General features: G+C 42.7%; 1 protein-coding gene across 2 annotated transcripts; it reads left to right on the plus strand.

Annotated features, from left to right (window-relative positions):
• The first annotated feature begins 1,736 nt into the window (after nt 1-1,736).
• Nucleotides 1,737-24,846, plus strand: st3gal4 (ST3 beta-galactoside alpha-2,3-sialyltransferase 4). 2 transcript variants are annotated; one of them, XM_068585710.1, is made up of 12 exons: nt 1,737-2,057; nt 7,625-7,683; nt 9,410-9,481; nt 11,958-12,039; nt 12,335-12,424; nt 13,767-13,864; nt 14,214-14,277; nt 14,732-14,827; nt 16,274-16,463; nt 16,969-17,106; nt 23,774-23,926; nt 24,004-24,846. In XM_068585710.1, the coding sequence occupies exons 3-12, from the start codon at nt 9,460-9,462 to the stop codon at nt 24,091-24,093; spliced, it is 1,023 nt and encodes a 340-aa protein (XP_068441811.1). In that variant the 5' UTR covers nt 1,737-2,057; nt 7,625-7,683; nt 9,410-9,459; the 3' UTR covers nt 24,094-24,846. The 2 variants fall into 2 exon arrangements, with proteins under 2 accessions (XP_068441811.1, XP_068441812.1); XM_068585711.1 differs by having other exon boundaries at nt 23,777-23,926.
• Nucleotides 24,847-25,077: the final 231 nt, after the last annotated feature.

Below are 25,077 nucleotides of genomic sequence, written 5' to 3' on the forward strand. Positions count from 1 at the left end.
ACCAACAAGCCTCTCCAGATGTCGGTGCCTCCGGGACAAATATTGAGGAGAGATTGAGCAAATCCTCCTCATTAGCAGACGTTCCCTGACATGGAGGAGTTCATTAATCTTCGGTGTCGTCTCCACAGGCAGCTCACATTTTATGCAGCAATGGAATTTGGATGTGTCTGGATCTGCCTGGATGCTTCCCCGTAGATACTTGCAGAAAGACATTGTGCAGCAGAAGGTTCTTCTACAAAAAACAACAACCTGCATTTAATTTATTTTAACTTCATTTCATGCTGAAGATGCACTTCAAACAGGCCGATCGGCCAGTTGTGACCGTGCTGTGGGTTCTTTGGCTTGATGAAGAAACAGCGTGCTCAGGAAGCATTGTGATATAAAACCCTATCAGATAAGATCATCATGTATTAAATGTATGAATCCTCCCAGTGGGGAAATGTACAGGATTAAAGCAGCAAAGGGGTAAAGTGCACACAAAAGAAAAACAGTATAAAACAGTACAGGATCTACAATGACATCATTTTATTTATACAGCCAGAATATAACTGTATAAAGACAACAACAACAACAAACTGCAGGAGTTGAGGATGAACATTGATAACATTGATGAAGGCGGCTGCGAGGGAATCTGGTTTAATGGTTAAAAAAAAAGCGTCGAACCTGTTTGTTCAAAGTTCACTCTTACTCAACAGGAGCGAAAAGTATCCAGGTGCTATCAAAAAATCCATTCCTAGTTAATATTTCACAGAGGTTCCCCAAAAGCAAGATTTGGCTGAACGATATTTTATACCTCTTCAAACTTTCAAACTCTCCTTCACCTGCTGACCCCTCGCTCCCTACCCTCCAGGACTCACCACGCTCTTCAGTATTCTTTTTTATCAACTTTTCTCTGATTGTTTGTGTCGTTTGCGCCGTTGACTTTCTATTTTTTTTTGTTTCGTTCTGTTTGTCTCTTTCCCATGTTAAGCATCTTTCAGCATTTTGAAAAGCGCCATATTAAATTAAAGTGTTATCATCATCATCATATGTGCATTTCAGTCAGTAGCTGAAGGTAATCTCGACCCCAGTGATGGGGATGTACTCAAGCTGCTGCTGCACTGAAGTACAGTTTAGAGGAGCTTGTGCTAATTCCACTGCCACTTTTTATTCTACAGCTTTACATTAGTTTGTGGATTAAGAATACAAAATATCACCAACAAATACCATATCATGTGTTTTCTTCTTCTCTGTGTCTTCTTTGTTTTTTATAAATGAAGTTGGGACATTAAAGTAGTGACATTAATACAACAACACCATATACATTATTCACAAACGAGTATATATCTTGATGCCATACTCTACGCCTCCATTTAGCAACACTTCTTGTATCCTACTTCTCCCACCGCTGCGTGTCTTTCCCTCTATTATCTGTTACATTCAAGGGTTTAAAAGAAGAAAGAAGGAAGAAGAAAAAACTGCAAAGTCTTTCCAGATGTTGTGCCCTCTGGGATAAAAGTCCAGTCTCGAGCGGAACGAGGCGGCATGTGGCAAATAATCACCATAACCTGCGACGTTTCGATGACCTGCGCGCTTCAAGTTCAACGCCAGCGCCGTCAGGTTTCGGCTTGTACATTTTTTTCTTCTTCTTTTCTTGAAAGGCATGGTATTTGGATCTGTTCTCTCTGGTGCGCGTGGCCACATGCGCATGCGTCGAGAGAAAGGGAGAGAGAGAGAGGGAGAGAGAGAGAGGGAGAGAGAAGGGAACGCGCTGTAACAGTAAAAGCTGCATCTGCCCGCGCACCCACCCAACGGAACAGTGCCCCGCGGGTCGGCGTGCACGCGCCTTGCTTCCTGCCACTCACCGTTTCGAGAGATGAACTTTGATGCTCGCATCACATCGGCGCTTTCCACCGCCCCAGCGTGCGCGCGCGCTCCAGGCGGACGCGGACTCATCGTTTCCCCGCGCGGCGCGTGCCACCCGAAAGCGACGTGAACTTGGTTGCAACATCCTCGTACAGTTGCAAGAGGCTCGCCCCGCGGATTAGAGCTCATCTGTCCGGCAGCGCGGCTGGCAAGTAAGTAAGACCCATTCGAGCTAATGCAGGGTTGCCTGAGTGTGTGTATGTGTGTGTGCGTGTGTCTGAGTGAGTGTGTCTGTGTGTGTGTGTGTGTATGGGGTCTTTTCTTCTTTTCTTTTTTTTTAAACCAAGCTGGAGGCATGGAACACCACTGATCTGCTGTAACTGGCCTCGCAAGATATGAAATGTGATTTGGCAGTCACACGCTTTGATTTGTGCTTTTGTTTTTGTTTGGATGGAGAGATCCATGACTTAGGAATGACTTGGCTGCATCATATTTGGGAGGGATGCTAGCATATGTTTCTTCATTTGATTCATTATGAGCCCCGTGTGTGATCATGTTGCGTTGCATCCGACTTGAAGTGGAATTTGAAGTCACAGTTCAAAACCGAGAGCTTCCTGGCTTTCATTCCCATGCCCTCCTTCTCATCATTAACATGTGAACAGAGTCTTCGAGATAGTTTTTTGATGCATTAGTCCTGTGTGTTGCTGTGTTTTTATACCCGCCTATACTGAATGGGACTGAGAAGCACAGATGTTTATCTTGTCTCCAATCTTTGACTTGAATAGTGAACAAAAAAAAAACAATCTTGTATTTGGAACTATGGTGTTGGATGTCAAGGCGCTTTGAAGTATCAGTACACGTGGTACATACCACCTGCAGCAGTGACTCTGCTGGAAAACACTCGTCCTTGAAGCGGTCGCCGCCGTCTGCCTTTAAACATGTATTTGAGGAAAATGCATTGAAACGCTTTCCACAGTTTCCTCAGTAATTACAACAAAAGAACCACTGTAATTTAGTCTCGCAGCAGCAAGAACAATATATGACAACTTGGATATTATAAAAAGTTGCCTCATTGGAAGCCATGCAACAATGTCCTCGGTGATATCTGAGATGTTAAAATAGTACCTTGAAGAGATTTTATCCTACAGAATAACTGCATTACAGAGACAGTATAAAGTAATTGGAAGAGTTAATTCGGCCCTCCCGTTTTGTCCTCTTCTGTAATGAGATCCTTGTTCCTGTCTGGCTGTGGGCCACCGATCTTCACGCATCAGGACAATGCACCGCACACTGTACAACACAATGGGCCAAAATTACAGAGTGGAAAGGGAATCTTGATTGGATCTGTTCACGGGCGGCTTGAGGTCTGAGGGTGCAGAGACGTGGCTGTAAAAAGCACTAAAGGATAAATTATAAGTCATATTAAAAAACATCATGAAACCTGTACTGTGAAGTAAATGTAAGAATATAGATAGTTAGATGCGTGGGTTCACAAACTTTATTCTGGAGGCTTCCCTCTCTCCCCTTCAATCTGCTCAGCCTCTTTTCTTGTGCTTTGATAAAGAAAAGATGAAAAGAAAAAAAAGAAGATTTTTTTCCCCGTCCTAATTATAAAAAACAATCTTTTATATACATGTAAATGTTTTTTGTCCACTTCAGCAGCAGCCTAATATTATCTTGAATTGATAAAACACAAAATGTTTGATAATGTGTGATAGTGTTTTTTTAAAAACACCTACTTTTTCATTAAATACTTTATTTAAATGCATTTATTAAAAAAGCTATCTCCCTCTTTTCCTTTTTCCCCCTCATGTCCTCCCATCAGTTAAACAATATACATATTTTCGACAGTGATAACTGCTCTGGTTTTTCTTCTCATGAGTAAAACAAACAACAACTAACAGCAAACACATACGTGTGTTAGCTTTTCATAATGGATTTATCGTTATAAGTCGGCAGCTATCATAAAACAATATGAATGTTCAGTCTCCCTCATGTGGCTCAAAAGTGTACTGCAGATTTAAATGTTGGCTAACAGACATGGAAGTAACGCCGCAATTCTATACGACTACTTTGGACACTTTGGGAATGATTGATATAGTTTATCTTGATGGAGCTTAAAGGTGGCATTAAATCCATTGTACCCATTGTTCATTGTGGTACAAACTTACATAACACACAATATTTCATCACTGATGGATAGATAGATAGATAGATAGATAGATAGATAGATAGATAGATAGATAGATAGATAGATAGATAGATAGATAGATAGATAGATAGAATTTAGACTATTAGACTCTTACTCTATTTTCAGGCTAATGTAGCGGCTACATAAAAGATCTTTTTTTTTGGACAGATGTTGCATTTAATGTGACTTTGAGACATGGAGCTCGTGGCTGCTTGGTGCAAATCATCTAAAACACCATCATATCCCCGACTGCAGTAATACCTCACTCCCGCTTGAATCAATCAATCAAGCTTCTGAAGTCTGATGAACACACACACACACACACACACACACACAGACACACACACATGCCCTCAAAACAGGAATCTCAGTCGAACTTCATCACACTTTGGTGCACTGGTCACGTCAGTAATGAGTCCTTGATGGGGGGTTTATGGACACATCAAATTAAAAACACATCTTATTGCCCACTTCTGATGAAACTCGCTGGGTGTAGCACGGGCCAAGGAAGAACCCGTTCAATTTGTTGGAGTGGATCCGAATCACTGGAGTGGATACACACATTATTTTTCCCTTATGCAAGCCGCCTTGGCCCGAGGGCCGCGCTCGCTGAATGCTTTTCTGGTCAGTACTGAGTTAAGTCACATTTAGCCGATTAAAGAAAATAAATGTAAAGTGGGATTACCAGCATTATTTAACATTTTTGAAAACACACACAAACCTGAACCTGCCACTTAATCCCGAGTCCTGTTAGAGGATCCTGTTTCAAAACCTTCATTACTGGAGGTTAGGAATGTGGAAAAAATACATTTGTTGATTTGTTGACTTGAGCGCACAGGAGACACGCTGTCATAACGTGTAAAGAGGTGGTGATGGGCGGTGTTCATAGCGCCAGCAGCTCTTTTCTGGCCTCCAGGCCTCCAAATGGGTTAATCCGGCCTTAACTGTATGGCAAAGAATGGCTATTCTAAGTCTCATCGACTGGTAACCTCTGCTTTAAAGCATTAGTTGAATGACAGGGACAATGATGAAGGAGTTGAGGCATTGGCTATAAAATGTATGTTTTTTTTTTTTTTGCAGATACTAAAAGCAAAAAAAAACAAACATGACAATATATACACTACACCCAGCAACACGAGACATAGTTGTCCATCAGCGTGAATCAGCAGGATAAATACAATGTGTAGTGTACAAGGTAATTGATTTTAGCATCAATTTGTTCTGCTCATGTTTTGGACCCCGCATCCAGATTAGTCGTCCCACACACGGCACTCCATCCCAAGGTCGACACGAAATAAACACACGCTGGTCGTCAGAGCTCCCGCTGCATCAAACAGCCTCTTCAGTCTGTTTAGTCTCTGGCGTCCATGCAGAGAAAGTAACATGGCGTCTTATCACAGCGCAGCACACAGACTTCAGCCCTTTCACAGACGTCACGGACGCCGGCGTCCTTCGGCTCAAGGACACGCGACCTCGCCTCGACGTGTCCGCGGTGGGGACGGTCCACGGCAACCTGACTGGAAACCATTCGTCTGTGGCCAGAATACAACGGAGCAGCAAGTCTGCTCTTCCATTGAACTCATAAAGACGAGATTGATTTCCAAACATGAGTCACCATGGATATGATGAGTCAGCAAAGATATGATAACACAAATAATCTAATTGACCAGGATTATCTGTCCTGCCGGATGAGCACAGTTTCCTCCACTCATCATGTTACAATTGTGTTCACCAGCTCTTATTTCAAACTGGATGCAATCGATTGTTATAAAAGATGGTTTGGTCCAGTCTGCCTCTGCCTCAATAGTTTCACTTTTGCCTCAATATTTAAATTATAGCTAAATATTTTATTATACATATACATTTGCCTAAGTCATTTAACTGTGAATTCACTACTTTCAGCTAACTGCTTCAGCAATTATTTGGTTTCATTTAACTGTTTTGACTTTCCTGCTTGCTTATGTGCAGTTTTTACTGCAGTCTCATGTTTCCTGTGGTACCTGAAGTACCCCTCGGGTTGCAGATGCCTCTGCTTCTATTTGCCCCCTGAGGATGAACCTTTTAGGAGGCAAAAAAAAGTGTTTATTACAGCCTGCGATTTTTTTAAAGCTTTTCTTTCAAAAAAAAAAAAGAAGTGTGTGACAAATGGGCTCCAGATTTAGCTCTACCGACTGGATTAAATTCTAGGATTATGTGTTTATGGGGTGATTTTCTATTGTGAGCAGAACACACATGTGCTTTTCTCTGGAGAGTGTCATCATTTATCCACGTCACAGACTTTACCCATTTAGAATCGAGCCGTTTAATCTCACTGTAAATCTGTTCTGGGTTTGGCTGCGGTGGATCTGAGGTCGCGGGTGGGAACCTAGCATAAAGGAGGTCCATAAAGTATGAAAGGGGCTTTGTATGGAACAATAAGGATCATTTAAACTGTATTCTTTGCTGCATGGGAAGCACAGATTACCAATTCATCGAAATTGGTGATAATGATACATTTGAATGTGGCAATGATTCAAAGCTCGCAAAGCACAACACCACATTAGCACATGTGTGAGAAGTACACGTCGTCTTAGCCTCGTCAGCCCTCACCTTCCTTAAAACTTTGTGAGGAAGGAACCAATAAACCCCCCGACAACATTTTCCCATGCGGCGCCTTCGCCGGAATAACTTCCTCAGTGCTCCTCGACTCATCTTTAATCACTTCAGTGTGCGGCTAAGCTCTTTAAGCGCTCCGCCTGCATCGCTCTGCGGTGGAGGGCCTTTTCTGAAGGGACTGGAGCTCGCTCTGTCGGTCCCGTCACATCTTCGGGACATTGGCCAGCGTCGGCGTGCCACGAGGCATCGCAGCGGTCACCCTGACCCCCCCCCCCCCCCCACACACACATCCCCTCCCTTCTCTCACGCTCTCCCAGCCAGCCTCCATCCCCCACCCCTGGAACACACACACTGTATCACAAACACTCAGGTATTATCATGCTGTTTCGTTGCCTGTGGCGTCTGCGAGGAGGTCCTTCGCCTCCACTGCTTAACAATCCTGTGCGCTACAGTGTGTCCGCTTGTTGTAGCTCCCTCATTGTCAATGACAATCAGAGGTGACGGGTAGGATTTTACACATGGCTGCAACACATTTTTTTTTACCGATTTATGTGTCAGTTAATTTTGCCGGTTGTCTCTAAAATGGCAGAAAATCGCAATAAAACGCCCGAGCCGGCTTCTTGACATGACTTCTATTGTCCGACTAACTGTTCAAATCCCAGCGAATCCACACACTCTATACACAATCTCTTCTATTTCATAACAATAATGTCAAAATGAGCCGCATGCTGTAAAATGCAGACAAGAAGAAGACATCTGTGTGTGTTTCAGCGTTTATCATTCAGCAGTGCGTGCATAGTCCGTCCCAGAACTTTGCTTACAAACGACTTCTCTTCCATGCAAACATGAAGTTTCCTGTTTTTGAGTTATTTTCAGTTAAACGGTGCAATCAAGTAGACAAGTTGGAAACAAAGAACAACAAGTGGGTTGTGTAGATATTCTGGTGTTGTCTACATTTTGTCAGATTGATGATTTGATGCCTTTACTACACAGGCTCTGCTCATCACATCCGCGCCAAAGGATATACTAATTGGAAATGAAAGAGGGAAAAGGTAAGATGCTCTGTTTTAATATTGTGTTGTTTTTGTTGATATGTAATTGGAGGATCCACAGTTCCCCGAGAGGGCGTCATGTTGCAATATTTAGGCACTCGATGATCATGAAGTGTGTCGGGAGAATCTGTACTAATTGGAACTACTCATTTCTACAGCTGTTTAACTGCATCGGCTGCATTAGCATCAGTTGTATAATCTGGCTTTTAGTCTGTAAAAAAAACACCTTTTTAAATAAGCCAATTTGGAATTAGACACGCAACATATCCTCACATCTGAGAAGCCTATAGGTCAGCTATTTCTTCTTAGAATATTACCTCAATCGACCTGATTTTATTTTCACGAGTCAATAAATGTAGATCACTCCCTCGTTGTACATTGTTTTTCTTTTTGTCCTCTGTTTCATTCTGTTTTTCACCTCTTGTTCTACAACTGAAATGAGCATCATCTAAAAATGTGCACATGCACCGTCAATTGTCTGTCAAACATCTGTAAATGTCCAATTGGTGCGTACTACCAATAAAAAAAAGAATGAAAAAAAAAAGATTTTTAGCTCAATAAATCACCTAAACAATCAAGCATTTATTTAATTCTTGTTGATTAGATTTATTGACTTAAGGTTTTCCAACTAATGAGCACTTCAGCTATAACATGCAGGCACAGAAGAGTTCCTGAGCTACTTCATCAAAGACAACAGAGAAGAAGGCAAAAAAAAAACAACCTCCATCTTGCTTGTTTGAAGTTTGCTCCTCTTCACATTCTTAAGTGTTTTCGTCAGTCCCTAAACAATAATTAAAGATACGAACACAGCCCGGCCTCATATTGGAGACACACTGTACCTCTCAGCCATCTCCACCCTCCTTCAGGAGGCAGCAGTTTCATATGTTGTGAAATATGGGTTGTTGTTTTTTTCAGGGAGGGGCTTGAGTGGTTGCATATTGGGGATTATAGTCTGCAGAGCATCCCCGCGGTGGTGTTAATCGATCATGTGGTTTCCGCTCTCTCGCTGCCTGCAAGTCGGGGCGTGCATGTTTGGTAGATTTGCGGCGGTATTACGTTACTATGTTGCAATGTTAGCGAGTGCTGATGCACGCACATACACGTCTCAAAATAGATATTCAGCTGTGCACTCCTTCAGTTCACTATTGATTTTCAGTGATGGGCCGGCCCTGACACCGTGTCCGGCATAACTTCTGCTCAACTATTTGGGTGTGGGGATGCCTCCGGTCTCCCTCTGAAAGTCATGAATTAGGAAGACAGGGGTTAGGACGTGCGTTGGGCATTAAGTACTCAGATATTTGTCACGATACGTGCCTTTTAATCTGGCTTTAACTCTCCGAAGCAACCGAGCGCACGGTGCTGCCGTGGGATTTCACATGACTCTCAGTTCAGGGAACAAGTGTCTATCAGTCGAGCTCTTAAACTGATCAGCCTTCATCTGCTGCCCTTCACTCTCTCTCTCTCTCAGCTTCTCTCTCTGTCATTTTCTCTCCCTCTCTTGTCTGCGTCACCTCCATACACTCCATCCTCATCTGAGCCTTGTCAAGGCATCTAATTTGTATGTGGGTGAGGGTGTGAGATGATTACAAATGACTCTATTATAACAGCTGTGCGTTTCATTTTATGGCGGTCCCACTTTGAAATGAAAGAAACATCTATTCAAATGATGTTTTGCAGGAGGTAGGTATTAAAATCATTCTTCTTCCCGTCTGTACCCATCACCCAGGATAACCACATGCACTGTGTAGACATGAGAGGACCAAGGAGCACGTGAAAATGTCCCAGAAGGCAGCTAAAAGTAAGCTCTTCCACTCTGGGTATATGATGATGATGATTATTATTTTGTATTACATGTTGCTTTGTTCTGATTGCTTGAGTGGGACTTTCCCGTCTCTTGATATTGGGTAAAGCAGTAATCTGATCTGTGATTTCTTTTGCAATGATGAGAGGATTATTGACTCGAAAACGCACTTTGACACAGATAAATGATCCAATCTTTAACATTACAAACGCTATTGTATATTTCATATTCACTGGGTTACCTGTGCTTCAGTGCCGCAAGTTACTTTTGCTTTTTGGGCCTTTAACACCACAGGTTTGAACGAATCCCATCCATCAGTGTGGCACTGCACATCAACATACTGCACCACGATAACTATCCCCACTACAGTTTGCACCAACACTGACATTGCTGTGCCTCTAGCAACACAATATGTAGGCACTTCTCCAAAATTGCACGTCTTGTTTACTCCAGATGTTGCCTAAATTATTGTGGGAAACCCCAAAGCTGTCTGTTTTTTTTTCTTTTGATTCAAAGGGGGCCTCCTGCCTTCTTTCCATAGACAAAGACCCTTTTGCAGTGATTCATTTTCAACAAAAGAGCTGCAGTGGCATTGAAGGGTTGCTTTATTTTGTTGTGCCATAGAGTGTTTGAAATATGGTCTTTAATTAATCTCTTGGTGCTTGCTATACATTGGCTGTTTACTTGTCTCCTTGAAGGAATAGTTTGATCACCGTGAGGTTTCTCAGCAACCAGCAGAGACTCCAGGAAGTCACCGTGCCTGGCGCCACACATTACCGCACATTACCGCACATTACCGCACATTACCGCACATTACCGCTTGTAACACTGCAACGTGGTTCGTTTTTTGTTCAGAATCTCTAGAACCCTTTGTGCTAAGCTAAGCTAACCAGCAGTTGGCTGTAGCTTTGTCTTTTGTGGACACATGATGAGAGTGGTGTCAACTTTCTCGTCCAACTCTTGGAAAGAGAGCAAAAGCCCAAATTCAACTATTTTTTCCGTGACGCATGGATTGAACAGGTTGAATCAGACCTCGTTATTCCCAAGTGGCTACGCGAAAAAAATATGAAAACAAGTATGTTAAAACAAGTATAGTATTCAAGTGTCTCGTGTATATTACCAGAGAAAAGATGTGGAAGGTTGTGTAACGGTAAGAAATTGAGTCAGTGGGGGTCCCGGGCTTTATTTTGATGAACCCGACTGCAGACGGGAAGGCTTGGTGGCGTGCGGTCTTGATCCTGATGGACCGCACCTTCATGCCAGAGGGAAGGGACTCGAACAGTTTTGGGTGAGAGCGGTTGGCTCCAATCTTTCTTTTTCGAACAAGCCGTGGATGGAAGGCAGATTGCGGCCAATCATCCTCTCAGCAGAGCGAACGATGATAAGCGTAGCAGACGGTGATGGAGTTGGAGAGCGATGGATTCAATCATGGCAAGGTCGAACTTCTTCAGCTGCTGATGGACCGAGAGGCTGAGACATGTGTTGCCGGCCTCACGCGCTGCTTCCTGTCAGACAGGAAGTCTGTGATGCACTTGCAGTTGGAGTCAGGCACGTGCAGCTGGGAGAGGGGGATGATGGTATTGAAGTCAGAGCGGAAGTCTACAAACAGTCCAGATGCTGGAGGAGGAAAGTGGAGGGCCATGTTGATTGCTTTGTCTACAGATATGTTGGCTCTGCAGGCAGACTGCAGGGGGTCCAGGAGTGGGTCAGTGAGGGCTTTGAGGTGCGACAGGAGAAAAGCGCTCAAAAGACTTCATAGCCACAGAGGTCATGGGCGACGGGATTCGAGTCATTCAGTCTACTGGGATCAGGGATGATGGTGGAGGTCTTGAAGCAAGCTGGAACGTGGCATGTCTCCAGTGAGGAGTTGGAAAATGTCTGTGAACACCGGAGACAGCTGATCAGCACAGCGCTTCAGGGTGAAGGGAGAGACAGAGTCTTGCAACATTTTTATCACACCAGTATGTGAATTGAGGGCAAAAGGGTTCCTCTACTTTTCATACGGACCGGCCAAAAATGAAAAAGCGTTCAGTTCAACACATCCATTGCAGAACCAATACATGGCAAACATAGAGCTGAGTGTCTTGACGACAAGTTCATTTTCGACCTGGATGTAAAATACATTTGACTGGTATCTATAGTTACTTTCTGCTATCAAATTGAACCCACGCTGGGTGGAGCACTTCCTGTAGACCTGGTGCAGTTATCTTAACATCAACTTTCATTAATATTCGTTTCAGTTCCAGGTTTCAGTACACAGACTGATGCTGAGAGCACCTGCGTTAAATGGGATGCCAACTTTTTTACAATATATTCTAACATAATTATATGGTATAGTTCTTTATCTTAATATTTATAAAGAATTATGGCTTTTGTGAGGACCGTGAAGCCAGTATGTGTTGTATGAAATTGGGTAATCCATTTTGTTTAATCTGTGTACGTTTGCCTCTGTTTTTTATTCTTTGATTTCCAGCATGGTGCCTCAGGCTTCTCCCAATCCTCCTCTTCTTCATCTCCTTTGTCACATACTACTGCTCCAATGCCATACTGCAGAGGTAATTACACACCACCATTTATTTATTCCTCCATTCCACTCGGCGTTGAGGTCACACGATTGCAGAAATGTCCATTTTCTGGTTTAAAAAAAAAGAAGAAAAAGTGAGCTCACGAGGCCTGTGTTGCGCTGAGTCCTTAAAAGTTAAGAGAACAAGCCACACTCTGAGCTGCTGGTCAATTTTAGGGCCCTCACACGTGCTCATTCCTGTTCTGGACCCAGTTACTGGCCCCGCTGGGTTTTTATAGCTTCAGCAGCAACTTTCATGGTAGTTGTGGTGATTGTCTGTCTTTCAGCTACGGCGGGCCCATCAAGTTTCCGAACAGTAGCAAGTCGATGTGTGGCGGCTGGCTAACCCAGAAGAAGTGGGAGAGCCTTAACTTTAAGTGAGTAAATGGCACGTCTGTGTTTTGTTTTTTTTCCTTCACCAACTGGAGGGAATGGACGGCTTATTAAGGGAGTGAGGTATGCCAGTATTTTTATTTGAACACGAGGTGCCAGGCTTCTTGGAAGTGTTAGGTTCTTCACCAGTCATGAAGGAGAAGCATATTTCGGTGAGAAAGAACAGGACTTATAATGAAAAAAAAGAAAAGATTTTCCATCGAAATCAGGCAAGTTTTAGCAACTCAAGTGGAACGTGTTGATGAAAAGGTTGAGAGGGGGGATTCACATGAAACCAACGTTGGCCAAGAATGACCTCTCCATAAAGTTGCATTGTTGGATGTTTGAAGCCATCCAATAGCCCTACCATCAGTTTAATTAACTGTATATGTACTGTTGGTCTTCAATCAGGCTCGGTTCAGTTACAAAATAGCGATATGGTCTCCATCTGTTTATCCGAAACTCCTCCAAGGTCACTGTTTATTTCTTTAGCTCAGAAGAACCTTGCACTGCCAGCCCTTTGACCTTCCAAACAGTCAACATTCCTAATCCCTGTGTTTACCTTTGATAAAGAAGATTATTTGCATTCTTACACAAAGTTGCAGGCTGGCTGTTCGTCACATCAGTCACTACAGTCACCGCAGTCACTACAGTCCCAGGGGAGGCCTTCCAGGCAATCTGAGTGACATTTCTCTAATTAGACCCCTCCCCGGAGATTTATCCGGATCTCCTGCGAAGAGCTAGCTGGCACACAAGGGGAGTAAATGTCTGAGGGACTCACTGTCAAAGACAGTAGGTCACAAACAGCTGGAGGCCGAAGCCGGCGAACACAGAAAAGCGACTGTTTCGTAAACTGCATAGTACAACTTGCCTCAACTGTCTCACTCCACAGGCACGGTGGACGTTGGTGTTTTATTTCCCTCTCCTCAGCAGATGCACGCCAACAGGGGATCTTAATGAGGGGAATTGCTATTGAATGACATCATGTAAATGGCTGGTTTACTTATAATGGCCTGGTTTACCTGCTTAATAGACACCAGAACATTTGGGAAAGTTAAGACAAGGCTTTTCCATGAGCCAATATGAACGCCGCGCTGTTTTGGCAGCACATTTGGTGCTGTCCATTGTGTGGTTTTGATAGTTTTTATTGCCCCCAAAAAAATGTTTAAAGCAGTTTTCTCCATCTTCGCTGTCTGACGCCTCATTCATATCCTCCTCTCGCTCCCTCTCTCCCTCTCTCTTAGCCACAAAACCCTCCTGTAACATAAGTCAGTCTTATACAGTGAAGCCCTGTGCACTGCAGTGTTGTGTTTTGTCGTAACTCCTGCTCTCCCATTTTTCATGCAGCATTAGCAGACAGACGCAGCTCTTTCTGAAATTGGAGGATTTCTTCTGGCGGGAGCATCTGTCAAAGCTGACATTACCTTATGGCACTAAGGGCAGTGGTATGCTGACTCTACATAATCCTCTTGCTCTTTCTGCTCAGTTTACTCGGCGCACGTCTTACTGGTTGTTGTACGAAGGTGTTGTGCACTTTTTTTTTTTCCAGGTCAGGTTCACAGAACTAAATAATAAAGTCTGCGTCTGAATTTATGACCCTGCCTGACAGTGATGCTTTATGGCCATAAAGTCACAGTACTTTGATACAATAGGACATATTTGACTATGTATTGAGTTCATAACACAGCTGAAGCACTACACGGCAGTGTCCTATGGATTTTGCACATCTGTATTCAACGTTTTGAAACAATCACACCATTTCAACTTCTCCTTTTTTTTCACTTTCCCTCCCAGAGCTGCTGCTACTGAAAGTTCTTGCTCTAGTCGCAAATTACCAGGTGCCAGCCAACATTGAAAAGTAAGTGTGTCCACACTTCAGCCAGCCTGGCTCGTGATGCTAAAGCTCAACGTTTTATGAACTCTTTTGTTTAACTCTTTTGTTTTATGTACAGAGTGCGGTACAACATTTATTACAATATTAATAAAAGTCCGGGATTGACGCCAACACATATCTAATAATTCACACTGCGACAGGGATATTTTTCAAAACACTGCTATTGGTTGACAATGTTTTCCAGCTGCGGTACACGGCCTGGATGAAGTTTTCTTTCCTGCATGACATCATCACTGTGATTGCGGGTACTTACGGCCGCATGACTGTCCCTCATTACGGGCAAGAAAGCGACCTCGCTTGCTGTTGCTCGAGGGACAAATCGGCGAGTCGGTCGCGTCTCTCTCTCGGGGGACACTTTGAATCCTCGTACGCAACTTGAAAACACTCCCGTTTGCGTGTGCTGTTTTTTCCTCTACAGCCTTGAATGCAGAACCTGCGTGGTCGTAGGCAACGGCTTTGCTATTAAAAATAGCTCCTTGGGAAGCATCATCAACAAATATGACGTGGTCATCCGGTAAGCACGAAGCAGAGCACCTCGTGAAAGTATTGTCGTTTGTCAATGACCTTCAGTTATCATGCTGTTCGCGAAGAAGAGGAATTAATTAGGGTCAAAACAAGTTTTTGCAAACTTCCTTTGCTGCTTTTTGATTCCACTCCAAGCGCCGCATTTTTAGGAGGTGACCGTACTACATTTTCAATTCTTGCAAAAAAAAAAAAAAAAGATCCGTCAGCAACGCTCATAACATTTTTAAACCCCCGACCTCTTCATAACTAATATCATGTTTAAGAACCTTTTGGACCGATTAATCTCAAACAGATGGATATTTTCTCGATGACCTTAAAAACAGGGAATTTGATAATCCTCCCCGCCACTGAAAGCAGGTTATAAATCCACTTTGGCCGTCGGCGTTTGACTGACAGTATCCGACCGTGAGACCGCCGGACCCTGACATAGAGCCGTCCTCTCGGCAATTAGCAAACTTCTCTTTAGTGCTTTTAAAGTAGAAAAGAATAGCATTTTGTTTACGCGGGGACAAAGGCACTCTGCAAATCTGACTTTACAGCCTTGGAATGAACACATGCATTCTGAGTTTTTTTATAAGCCTCTTTCAAACAGCCAGAATTTGGCCTGGTCACAATGCATTTTTCTCCCCGCACCCCTCCTCCCCCTCCTCTTCCGTCCTACTTCCCTCTCTCACATCTCTCCCTCTCTTAAGGCTAATCGTTCCATGCCCAAAGTAGAGAAAGGTTATTGACACTCAGAACTCAATGCATGTCTGAGAGTTTGACGTTAGCGGGCCGGTTCTGCCATAGAAACAATATTTTTGTTGTTGTTTTTACTGTACCGTTTTGCGGCATGTCTTTCAATCGAAAGTTGACTTTGAATGGAAGAACCTGAGAAACATCCTAGTTCGAGTTAATGGCACACGATTTGCATCAACAGGCAAATATTTAACTCGATAACATTATAACAGTGCCAAGTTTTCCAGTAACTCCTGTAACTGCAGAAAAAAATGAAGCACGCTTCCCGGATTCACACTAAACAATATATTCAAAGTCAATCATTACTTTGTCAGCAAAAAAACCAGAGCGCCCATGAAAATGAGGAAATCATAAGACAAAGAACACAACACACTGTTTCGAAAAGCTCGGTTTAGGGATGTATTTTTAAATTAAAAGATATTTGAATTATTTATAAAATATGTCGATAGGGTTAGGAAGGAGGTTTTCTTAGCTATATATATATATTATATCAATATCAATATATAAACATATATATACATTTATATCAATTTTATGATAATAGTAATTATAATAATTTATAATTTCATAATAAAGTCCAACCGAAAAGAAGAACAAAGTCAGAGTAGTACATTTCTCAGGTCAAGTCTCTGGCCATCAATTATTTCCCCGTCAAATACATCCTGTCACTCAACATAGTGCCGTGTCCCTGCTGTAGATTGAACGACGCCCCGGTGAGGGGCTACGAGGACGACGTGGGCAACAAGACCACCATGCGGTTCTTCTACCCCGAGTCGGCCTCTTACAACCCTGGACTGCACAACCAGCCCGGCACGCTGATGGTCCTGGTGCCTTTCAAGCAGCAAGATCTCCGCTGGCTCAAAGAGATCCTCTATAATGAGAAGAGGGTACAGGATATGTGTGAGAATGCACTCGCTCTCACACAAAACACACACACACACACACACACAGAGAAACTTTCCATCTCACTCTGTCTCTCCCTCCCTGCCTCACATAAACACTCTCTTTTTAGCTGCTTTTCCAGCCCCCGGCCAGCCATCCATATCAGGAACAAATACTTAAGAGGTTCGAGCTTCGGTGATGCCAGTGCTCTTCAGAGTTAAATGAAGTTTTCCATCACAGACATCCTTCACTCTGTTGCTCCCGGCACCTCCGGCCTCCTCCCGCTAATAGTTGCAGGGTCATTACTTGCTAATTTGCACATCAATTTGGTTGCGTCCAGAAAGGAGGGAGTCGTGGGTTCAATTGCATCTCTGTTTTGTGCAAAGGAATTCAGTGTGGCAACAACACACATCTTATTCTCTTTCTGACCTTTTTTTTTTCTGTCCTGAATTTAAAATTTCCCAACATCCGGTGTCTTATCTTCCTCCTTTGTTTATTTGTGCTTTCCAGGTCAGGAAAGGATTTTGGAAGCCGCCTCCCCAAGTCTGGTTGGGTGACATAAGTAAAATCAGAGTGCTGGACCCCCACTTTTTGTACCAGACTGCAGACAGACTGATCCGGATCTCTCAATACCCCAAAAGGAAACAGGTAAGAGCTCCACTTCCACGTCACTGTGTGAGAGTCAAGGACTGTAGCCGCGTTGGCAACGCATCCCCTCGGTCGCAACTCAACGATAATGACTTTTTCTCAACCGCAAAAGAGTGTTCCCACTCGAAGCCTCTCTCTTTTGTGTTCCCTGTCTCCCGCACCTCCCTTTCTGTCCCCTTTTTTTGCCCTGCACTACTCCCCACATGAATGTTAACAAGGCCGGATTGGAGCATCCACTGATTAGCCACAGCTCCTCCAATGATATCTCTTGAGCGCCGTGATAAACAGTTTACTGGAAGAGACGTTTCTCTTGAAATGGAGCCGGGTCAATCGCAATTTTGGGGATCCAATTACTGCAAAACATGACGAAGATTAGCTTCTACTTGGCATTTTGGTATCTCATTACAAGATAAGCTCCTTGGGTCTTCGAGGCTGCACAGTGAGTCCCTCGGAAAAAAAAAAATAATTGGCTGTTGAAGAAAAGCCAAGATATTGTATGGATTTCAAGCAGATGCTCTGTGTTCTGTCTCTGCCAAGAGATCTCCGTTTCCTCCCGAAATAAACACTGCGTCGACATTTCAGTCGATCGTCATTGGGCTTGTTTTGTGACTTAAAGCACATCGAAGTAAAGGATAAAGTAAAGCACAGACAATGTAACTGAATCAAAGCAGAACAAGCTAAATAGGAAACAGAATCGTATTGTGACTCATGACTGTGACCGAGGAGCAGCGATTGAGCAATGAGAGAAAACATGACGCAGGACATTTTTTTTGGCGGTGGACCATCGATTCGTTTTTGTTTCACAAACTAAACTCCTGACTCTTTTGGCTCAGGCGATTGGCTTGCTAAACAAGCCTGGGATCTGACTCAGATCATTTCACACGCAAAAAGTCTTTATTGGCCCATTGCCTCCCCCGTCTCCAAGTGGGGCTTGTTGTGTGTTTGGTAGGGGTCGTGTCTGCCGTGGGCACGAGCCAAGTTTTGTTTTGGTTCTGCTTGTTTGCGCCTCTCTCGAGCCCTTTTTGTCAGGCACAGAAGACTGAATACTGTGAGGAGGGGAGGCTTGGGGCGGGTGTGTGTGTGTGTGTGTGGGGGGGGGTTTACCCTTTTGGACTTCAATACAAACACAACTAGTTGGTGCATGAGAAGGGCGAGCAGTGGGAAGGCAGCGATCCTCAGTGGGCTCAGCGGACAGGACCTCTGCCCCCATGTTCACAGCCTGCATGGGGAGGCCCAGGCGGGGGGGGGGGGGGGGGGGGGGAGGATGGTGGGCGTGAAGAGTAAGGGGGATGTAACAATCGGGAAAACTGGGTTGTCTGTTTGCTACGAAAGGATGACAACATCCTAAGCTCGCATGAGAGTAATCCACGGCGGCGAACTTATACATTTGTTCGCAAACAACAATGACGTAATGCATTTAAAGGGAACCTCGATTTCGCTCCCTGTCTTCGTCTGTCTCGTTCCTCTCACCCGTCCTCGGGTATTCCTAACACCAGCAGGAGTCCTGACTGCAGATACCTCCCTCCGCTAATGACCCTGCCAGATAGACGAGGACCCCCCCACCCCCCCCCCCCCCACCACCCCTCAAAACGCACTCAGGCACAACCTCATACTCTCCCACAGGCAGCCACTTCTTACCCCCTGTGCTTCCTTTCCTTTCTGCATTGCAGCCCCACACACACACACACATGTTCACACCCGTCTCCACAAACACAAGCCTGTGTTCAGCTCTTGTAGGTCAGGCTTGCGGCGGTGACAGTGTGCAGCCCCTCCCTCTCCTCCCCTCTCACCAAGGCTCCATGGGCCCGCGTCCAAACTATGCGCCGGGCCGCTGCAGAGCTCTGGTGTTGGCCTGCGCGCCGGCGACCACATGAGGCTAATACACACAGAATGTCAGCTGTGTCCCATTGCAGGTTGCTCGTCGGTTCCTGAAACGAAGACGAGTCGCGCTCAGTGCGCGAGCAAATTGATCTGGCTTTTGGTTTTCAGAGAAGAGAAAGGGGCCGCGGTGCAGTTTCTTATCGAGGCTTTCGTGGTTAAATTTGGTTTGAATTGTAACACAAGTGCACTTAAGCTCAGGAACACACACACTTGCATCCTGCTATCATCAGGTAGCTGCGGTTGAAGAGTGAAAAAAAACTTTTTTTCTGAGTGGTTCGCACCTCTATGGGGACAGACTTTCAGGCACTCATGTGCTCTGATGAAGGTCTTGTAGGATGAAAGGTCTCGTAATTGTTATTTGCTTAGATCCAACTCTGGAGAAATGTATTTTTTTTTATCTTGCAGACACACACACACACACACACACACACACACACAGTGCATATACTTCAGACTTGTTTAGTTTTCTGTTTTTGTGAGAATTCAATAAGATAGACCTCGTATCTGTCCGCTAAATATGAAGCTGCAGCCAGCAGCACTTTTTTTTTTTTTTTAGCTTAGCATTGAAATTGGAAGCATTGGAAAATAGTTTATAAAGTATCAAAAATCCACCAGACCGGCAGTAACTTAGTAACACAGAGAGAAGTCACAGGAAAAATCCCTTTACATAATGTAAAACCACATCTTGTCATTATTTTTTTGTATGAATCAAACAAAGAGATGTTACATACTCATTAGTGAGCTTTCCAGGTGTTAAGGATGTTGTTTTTCAAAGAGCCAGCTAACAAACTGTTTCCAGCTATTATGCTAATAAACTGACTGCCAGCTGTAGCTTCATATCAAACAAGCAGATCTGAGATATTAATCCTCCGATCCTCTCATCCAACTCAGCACCAAAGCAAGTTTATGTTCCCAAAGTGTCAAACTGGTCCTTTAAACAGGAAAAAATAGTATGGAGAGCCTGCTGAACCTTTTTGAAACTGGGAAGCATGACGTCTAAAAATCATGGAGATGATTTTAACATTTTAAATACATTTATATAAATCAGCTTATCTGAATTTATGTTAAAAGGACCTCTAGTTTTGGTTAAAAACAAACAAACAATGTTTTGGGTAATTGGTAAACCCTCGCTAGAGGAAAATGTAATAAGCACTGGCATGTGCAATAGAAATGTACTTGCAGGGCTCTCACAGAGGAAACTTGATGATAACATGGAAAGCTGCGCAGAAGGGGGGAGTTGGGGAAAGCTTACACATTTTGGATAGGGATGGAAAGGAAAAGTTTCTTCTATCTCTCGGTCATGTGGAAGTGATTCTCCTTTTTGCCTCTGTGAACATGGATAATCATTGACAGAGTTGTATGGGAAACGGCAAACGGCACAGGGAAACCTCTGTGCCCAAGCAAAGCCAGCCGGGGGCAACACAACCAACATGTCTCAACTCATTAAATTGCACATTACGTTTTTATTATTTTTCAACAGATCTCAGTGAGGTCAGTTGATTTCTATTTTTTTTTTTTTTAATGTTTTCAGCAAAGGCAGATTACAACTTCAGAAAAAAGGCACTTTGTTTTTCATGCCCTGGGATTTGTTTATAATCTCTTTCAGACTTTGGGTTTGGGCGCAGCCTTATTTCATCAGGGCTCTTTTATCTCTTCATATCTCTTATTAAGACACTTTAGAAAATATGAGGTTGGGTGAGGTTGCATGAAATTGATAATGAAATACATTACCAATTTGATTTACGTTGCGTTGGCCAACATCATAAACTTGTTTTATACTCTGTCCCCGTATGACATCCTCTGTCCCAGTACCCTGGCATCAGCTCCATGAAAGGAAAAACACTTTTAACAGGGAAAAAATAAGGACGAAAAATGCGGGAGAGCCTCAGAGGCGGGATCCTTCTCCGGGGATGGAGGCAGGGCCATGGCAGGAGGCACGACAAAGCAACGTTATTAATGTGCAATAATGGGACATGAATTCATGCACATGGAGAGAGGCAAGAGGCTGACTTCATCCTATCATAAAACCCCATAAAACACAAGTAACAATAACACCACTATCACAGGTGCGATTAGCTGGAACATAATTTATTGTATAGAAATCAGTGTCCAGATAAGCAGACATCAAGACGGTTGGTGGTGTCCAAAGTGCTTCTACGAGACACCGACTTGAAGGTGATCATTCATTTAGAACACACTATAATAGAAAGGAGAAAGAATATAAAGTATGGGGAAAAACACTATACATACATACATACATACATACATACATACATACATACATACATACACATACATACATATAAAAACAGTATACATACATATGAAAACACTATACATACAAACATATGAAAAAACACTATACATACATATGAAAACACACTATACACACACGGTATAATGTGCAACGATCGGTGGTGGTATGTACAAGAAAGGTGCATTTCTTTATTGGTTTTAAGTATTAAATAACAGCAATAAATACACAATCTGACATGATTTCACATACAATATGTATCACACATACTGCGTGTGAGTAAAGTGAGTTAGTGTTTGATTGTTTTACACATCTTTCAACAGTTTTGTTCTGCCATCAGTCTGACTGTGGCAGGGAAGAAGCTGTTCTGTGGGTGATGATGCTGTCCGCTCCGCTGTGTCTCAGGTTGTACGTGCAACGCTTGTGTCTGAGCAGGGAGTGAGCTGGGTGGAGTGAGTCTCTGATGATTCCCTCTGCTCTTTTCCGACAGCGCCGCACATACTTCCAGTCCATTTGTCAATGATCAATCATTGCATTATCAAGAGGTGCATACCTTTAAATTACCTTTAAAATACCTTTTAAAAAATTCTGCATGCAACATGGCATTAAAGTCCTCGAAATGTCTGGAAAAAGAAACTTTCAGCATCAAAATCGGAACCATAAATTGATTTAAAGTGCCTTTAAATCAGTTTTATTGCAAACAGCCAGCCAACAAACAGATTTAATTGGTGTGATTTGTGCACTCAATTCCTTTTGTTTTAGTTACTGTCCCGACTGCAGCTTTTTGAGATATTTAGGACTGATGAATTGTAGGTAGGACTTTTAAAAGGTTCATTCAGGTAAGAAAGATGACTCAGTATTTTGGGGGCCTTTGTCTTTTATACATTGTTTGATCGTTGCAAGGAGAGAGGTGACAGGAAAGGAGACGAGAGAGATCAGAGATAAGATCAGACAACCCGCAGTGGAAATATTTCACATGTCGAAGTGTCACTTAACCTCTCGTTGCTTCACGGGCGCCTCGCAGGGCAAGAGCAGAAAAGCAGCGACGTAGCAGCCACACAAATCAAAAAAAAAATCAATGAACAATGAAACTAAAAAAGCTCTGTGAAAAAGCACCAGGATACAATGTGTTTCCTTCTTTCATTTTTTCTGATGTTTTTAAATCAACTTAAAAAATAAATAAAAGTGAGCACATTGCCTCTGAGCCAAGTTCCCTCTCAAATTTTCCCCAAAAATAAATAAATCATTTGAATACATTTTTAGCTGAAGGTAAAACAGTTTCTCAAATATTTTTGCTCAATACTGTTTGGGAAATAGCCTCAAGTTGTTACTCATTACTGGCCTCATGAGTGATTTTTATTCAGAAGAGGGTGCTCTAAGATGACTAAGCTGCTGGGAAATCACCCAGTTTGCAAGTTTGAGCTGATGTGAATGAACTCATCATTCATGCAAGACAGATATGTTGGAAGCTGATGGAAGAGGGGAGGAATAAATATGTGATTGCACAGCATATGTTGTGTTTTGACTGTTTAATGTACCTAGTGTTAGTTACCTTGTCTCTGAAAAAAAAAACTAGCTGCAAGACAATATGAGCATTATCTTTGTTTGAAATAAAATGTAAATACTTTGAATGGGTTTACCTGGCTAATTTAATCCCACTATTGCCAGTGTCCGAATGTTCTGTTAAAGTGTTGAGGTTGCTTTGTTTTGCTAGAAGCTCACTTGATGTTTTTTTTTTTCATGACATAATGTTCTTGTAATGAGTTTTTTTTGTCTGTTGTGCACTGTGAACCTTGTCCATTGTTCTGTTATTGTCTATGGTGACAAATGAGTTTCCCCACTGGGGATTAATAAAGTTTTCTATCTATCTATCTATCTATCTATCTATCTATCTATCTATCTATCTATCTATCTATCTATCTATCTATCTATCTATCTATCTATCTATCTATCTATCTATCTGTTACAGTATTGTTGCTTTATTTCTAAGCAACTAAAGTAATAATTATAAAAGGTGCATTCATCCTCTGTCGGAACAAGAGCTACACGTCATCAAAACATGTTCACAAGGTCATTTGATAGTGTTGTCCAGATGGACAAGGCTTGTAATGAACAAAGTGAAGGTCAGCGCTTGCGAGCGTCTGTTGCCCTCTATCTCCACCTAGTGGTGGGACGAGAGGCTGCAGTTGAGTCATGGTATTCCTGTTCAAGCTTTCGCCACACGACAGATGCACAATTAGCATTTTTCTTCTTTTTTTCTTTTTACATAAATTGCTCATTTCATCACCTTTTTTATTGGTCGAGCAAAGGTGGTATTGAGTGCGTATTTAACACACCTTACTCACTGACAAACATCCGCCGTTATGTGTGTGTACTGCATGATGATATTTATAATGGGGCATCTGATTGGAAAACATTTTGTTCTGGAGAAAAATGCACAAAATGCCAGGGACGTTTTGTGCATTTTTTTTTCTGTAAGGATCTCTTTTGATACGGTACCACGGGGCCCTCATTATCTTTTGTCTGTTTCAGCAGCCGGTGCATCCTACCACGGGTATCCTCGCCGTGTTTGTTGCTCTCAACTACTGTGATGTCGTCCACATTGCCGGCTTTGGATACCCCAGCACAAGGAACCAAAGGCACCCTATCCATTACTACGGATACGACACCATGAAGTCCATGAAGGTGGGTGGCGCCGGCCATTTGTAGGACCTCCAATGTCGTCTCTTTATTTTGACATCCTGTGTTTCTTTCTTTTGCAGAATTCTTACCATGACCTAAATCATGAATCCGAAGCCTTAAAAAGACTGGAGGATGTTGGGGCTATTTTATACCTTCATCCACATTCATGATACACCAAATCGTGCAATTTGAATTTGGTTTAATGTGCCTTCTGCGGTGAGATATTAAGACACCATGCGGTGACATTAGAGTCACAGGCTTGTCTCCCTGGCGCCTTACATTCTGTCAAACTGAAAGACATTAAAAAAAAAAAGATGATTTCACTGCTTTTTAAATGGCTTTCCGTGAATTTGTTAATAACCTTTGGTAACCTGGCTCGGCATTTTGCATAACGTTTAAACTTTTTCGAATTTGTATGGGTTTTTGAATCACAACTTTCCGAGTGAGTTTGCAGGACAATATTCATGACAGTTGTCTCGTTTGTGATCGGTAAAGTATTGTCAGATTAAGTCAGACGTTTTGATAATTCAATGCTTTGATGTTGTTTTTAATTCATGCATATCATTGAGCTGGAAGATTAATCAAAATTAAGTCAGAATCTGTTTTGCGGATAAGGGGTGTGTTAGAATCTATGTTTCTTTAGGTGAACTTTACTGTCAATGTACATTTTACATTAAATGAAAAGACAATGAATTGATCACAAACCTAATTTGCACAGGATTAGATTCTTTACTTTTAATTTCTTGGACTGGAAATACGACTTGTATTTTGCCCATTTGTCAGAGTTTTTGGTGAGAGTTTTTTGGAATTTTTAATTTATTTAATCTTTATCATTGTTATACTTTTCTTTCTTTTTCAGAAACAATACCAGTAAATGGTACCACTGGATATTTTTTAATGTACAGAATGAAATACATTTTTAATTAAAAAGGAAATCAAGATGAATGGCATTTGATTCTCATTTGATGTCGTTCACTTTTTTGGGGGGGGTCAATTTATTAATGTTCACATGAATTATTGAACACACACACACACACACACACACATAATGGAAATCACGACACATGCATTAATTTACCATCATGCACCCGCATTGAGCTGCAGTTTTACCCTTCGTTGTAATAACACAATCCACCACTAGATGGCGGAGCGCC

The sequence above is a fragment of the Clinocottus analis genome, unplaced genomic scaffold (assembly GCF_023055335.1).
Source record: "Clinocottus analis isolate CAN_PGR_092001 unplaced genomic scaffold, fCliAna1.0.p SCAF_2, whole genome shotgun sequence".
NCBI lineage: Eukaryota > Metazoa > Chordata > Actinopteri > Perciformes > Cottidae > Clinocottus > Clinocottus analis.

Coding starts and splice junctions, on each gene's coding strand:
- st3gal4 (XM_068585710.1), top strand. CDS start 9,460: ATGTCCCAGAAGGCAGCTAAAA. Junction 9,482..11,957: donor GTCCCAGAAGGCAGCTAAAA/GTAAGCTCTTCC, acceptor TTTGATTTCCAG/CATGGTGCCTCAGGCTTCTC. Junction 14,278..14,731: donor GTGCCAGCCAACATTGAAAA/GTAAGTGTGTCC, acceptor TTTCCTCTACAG/CCTTGAATGCAGAACCTGCG.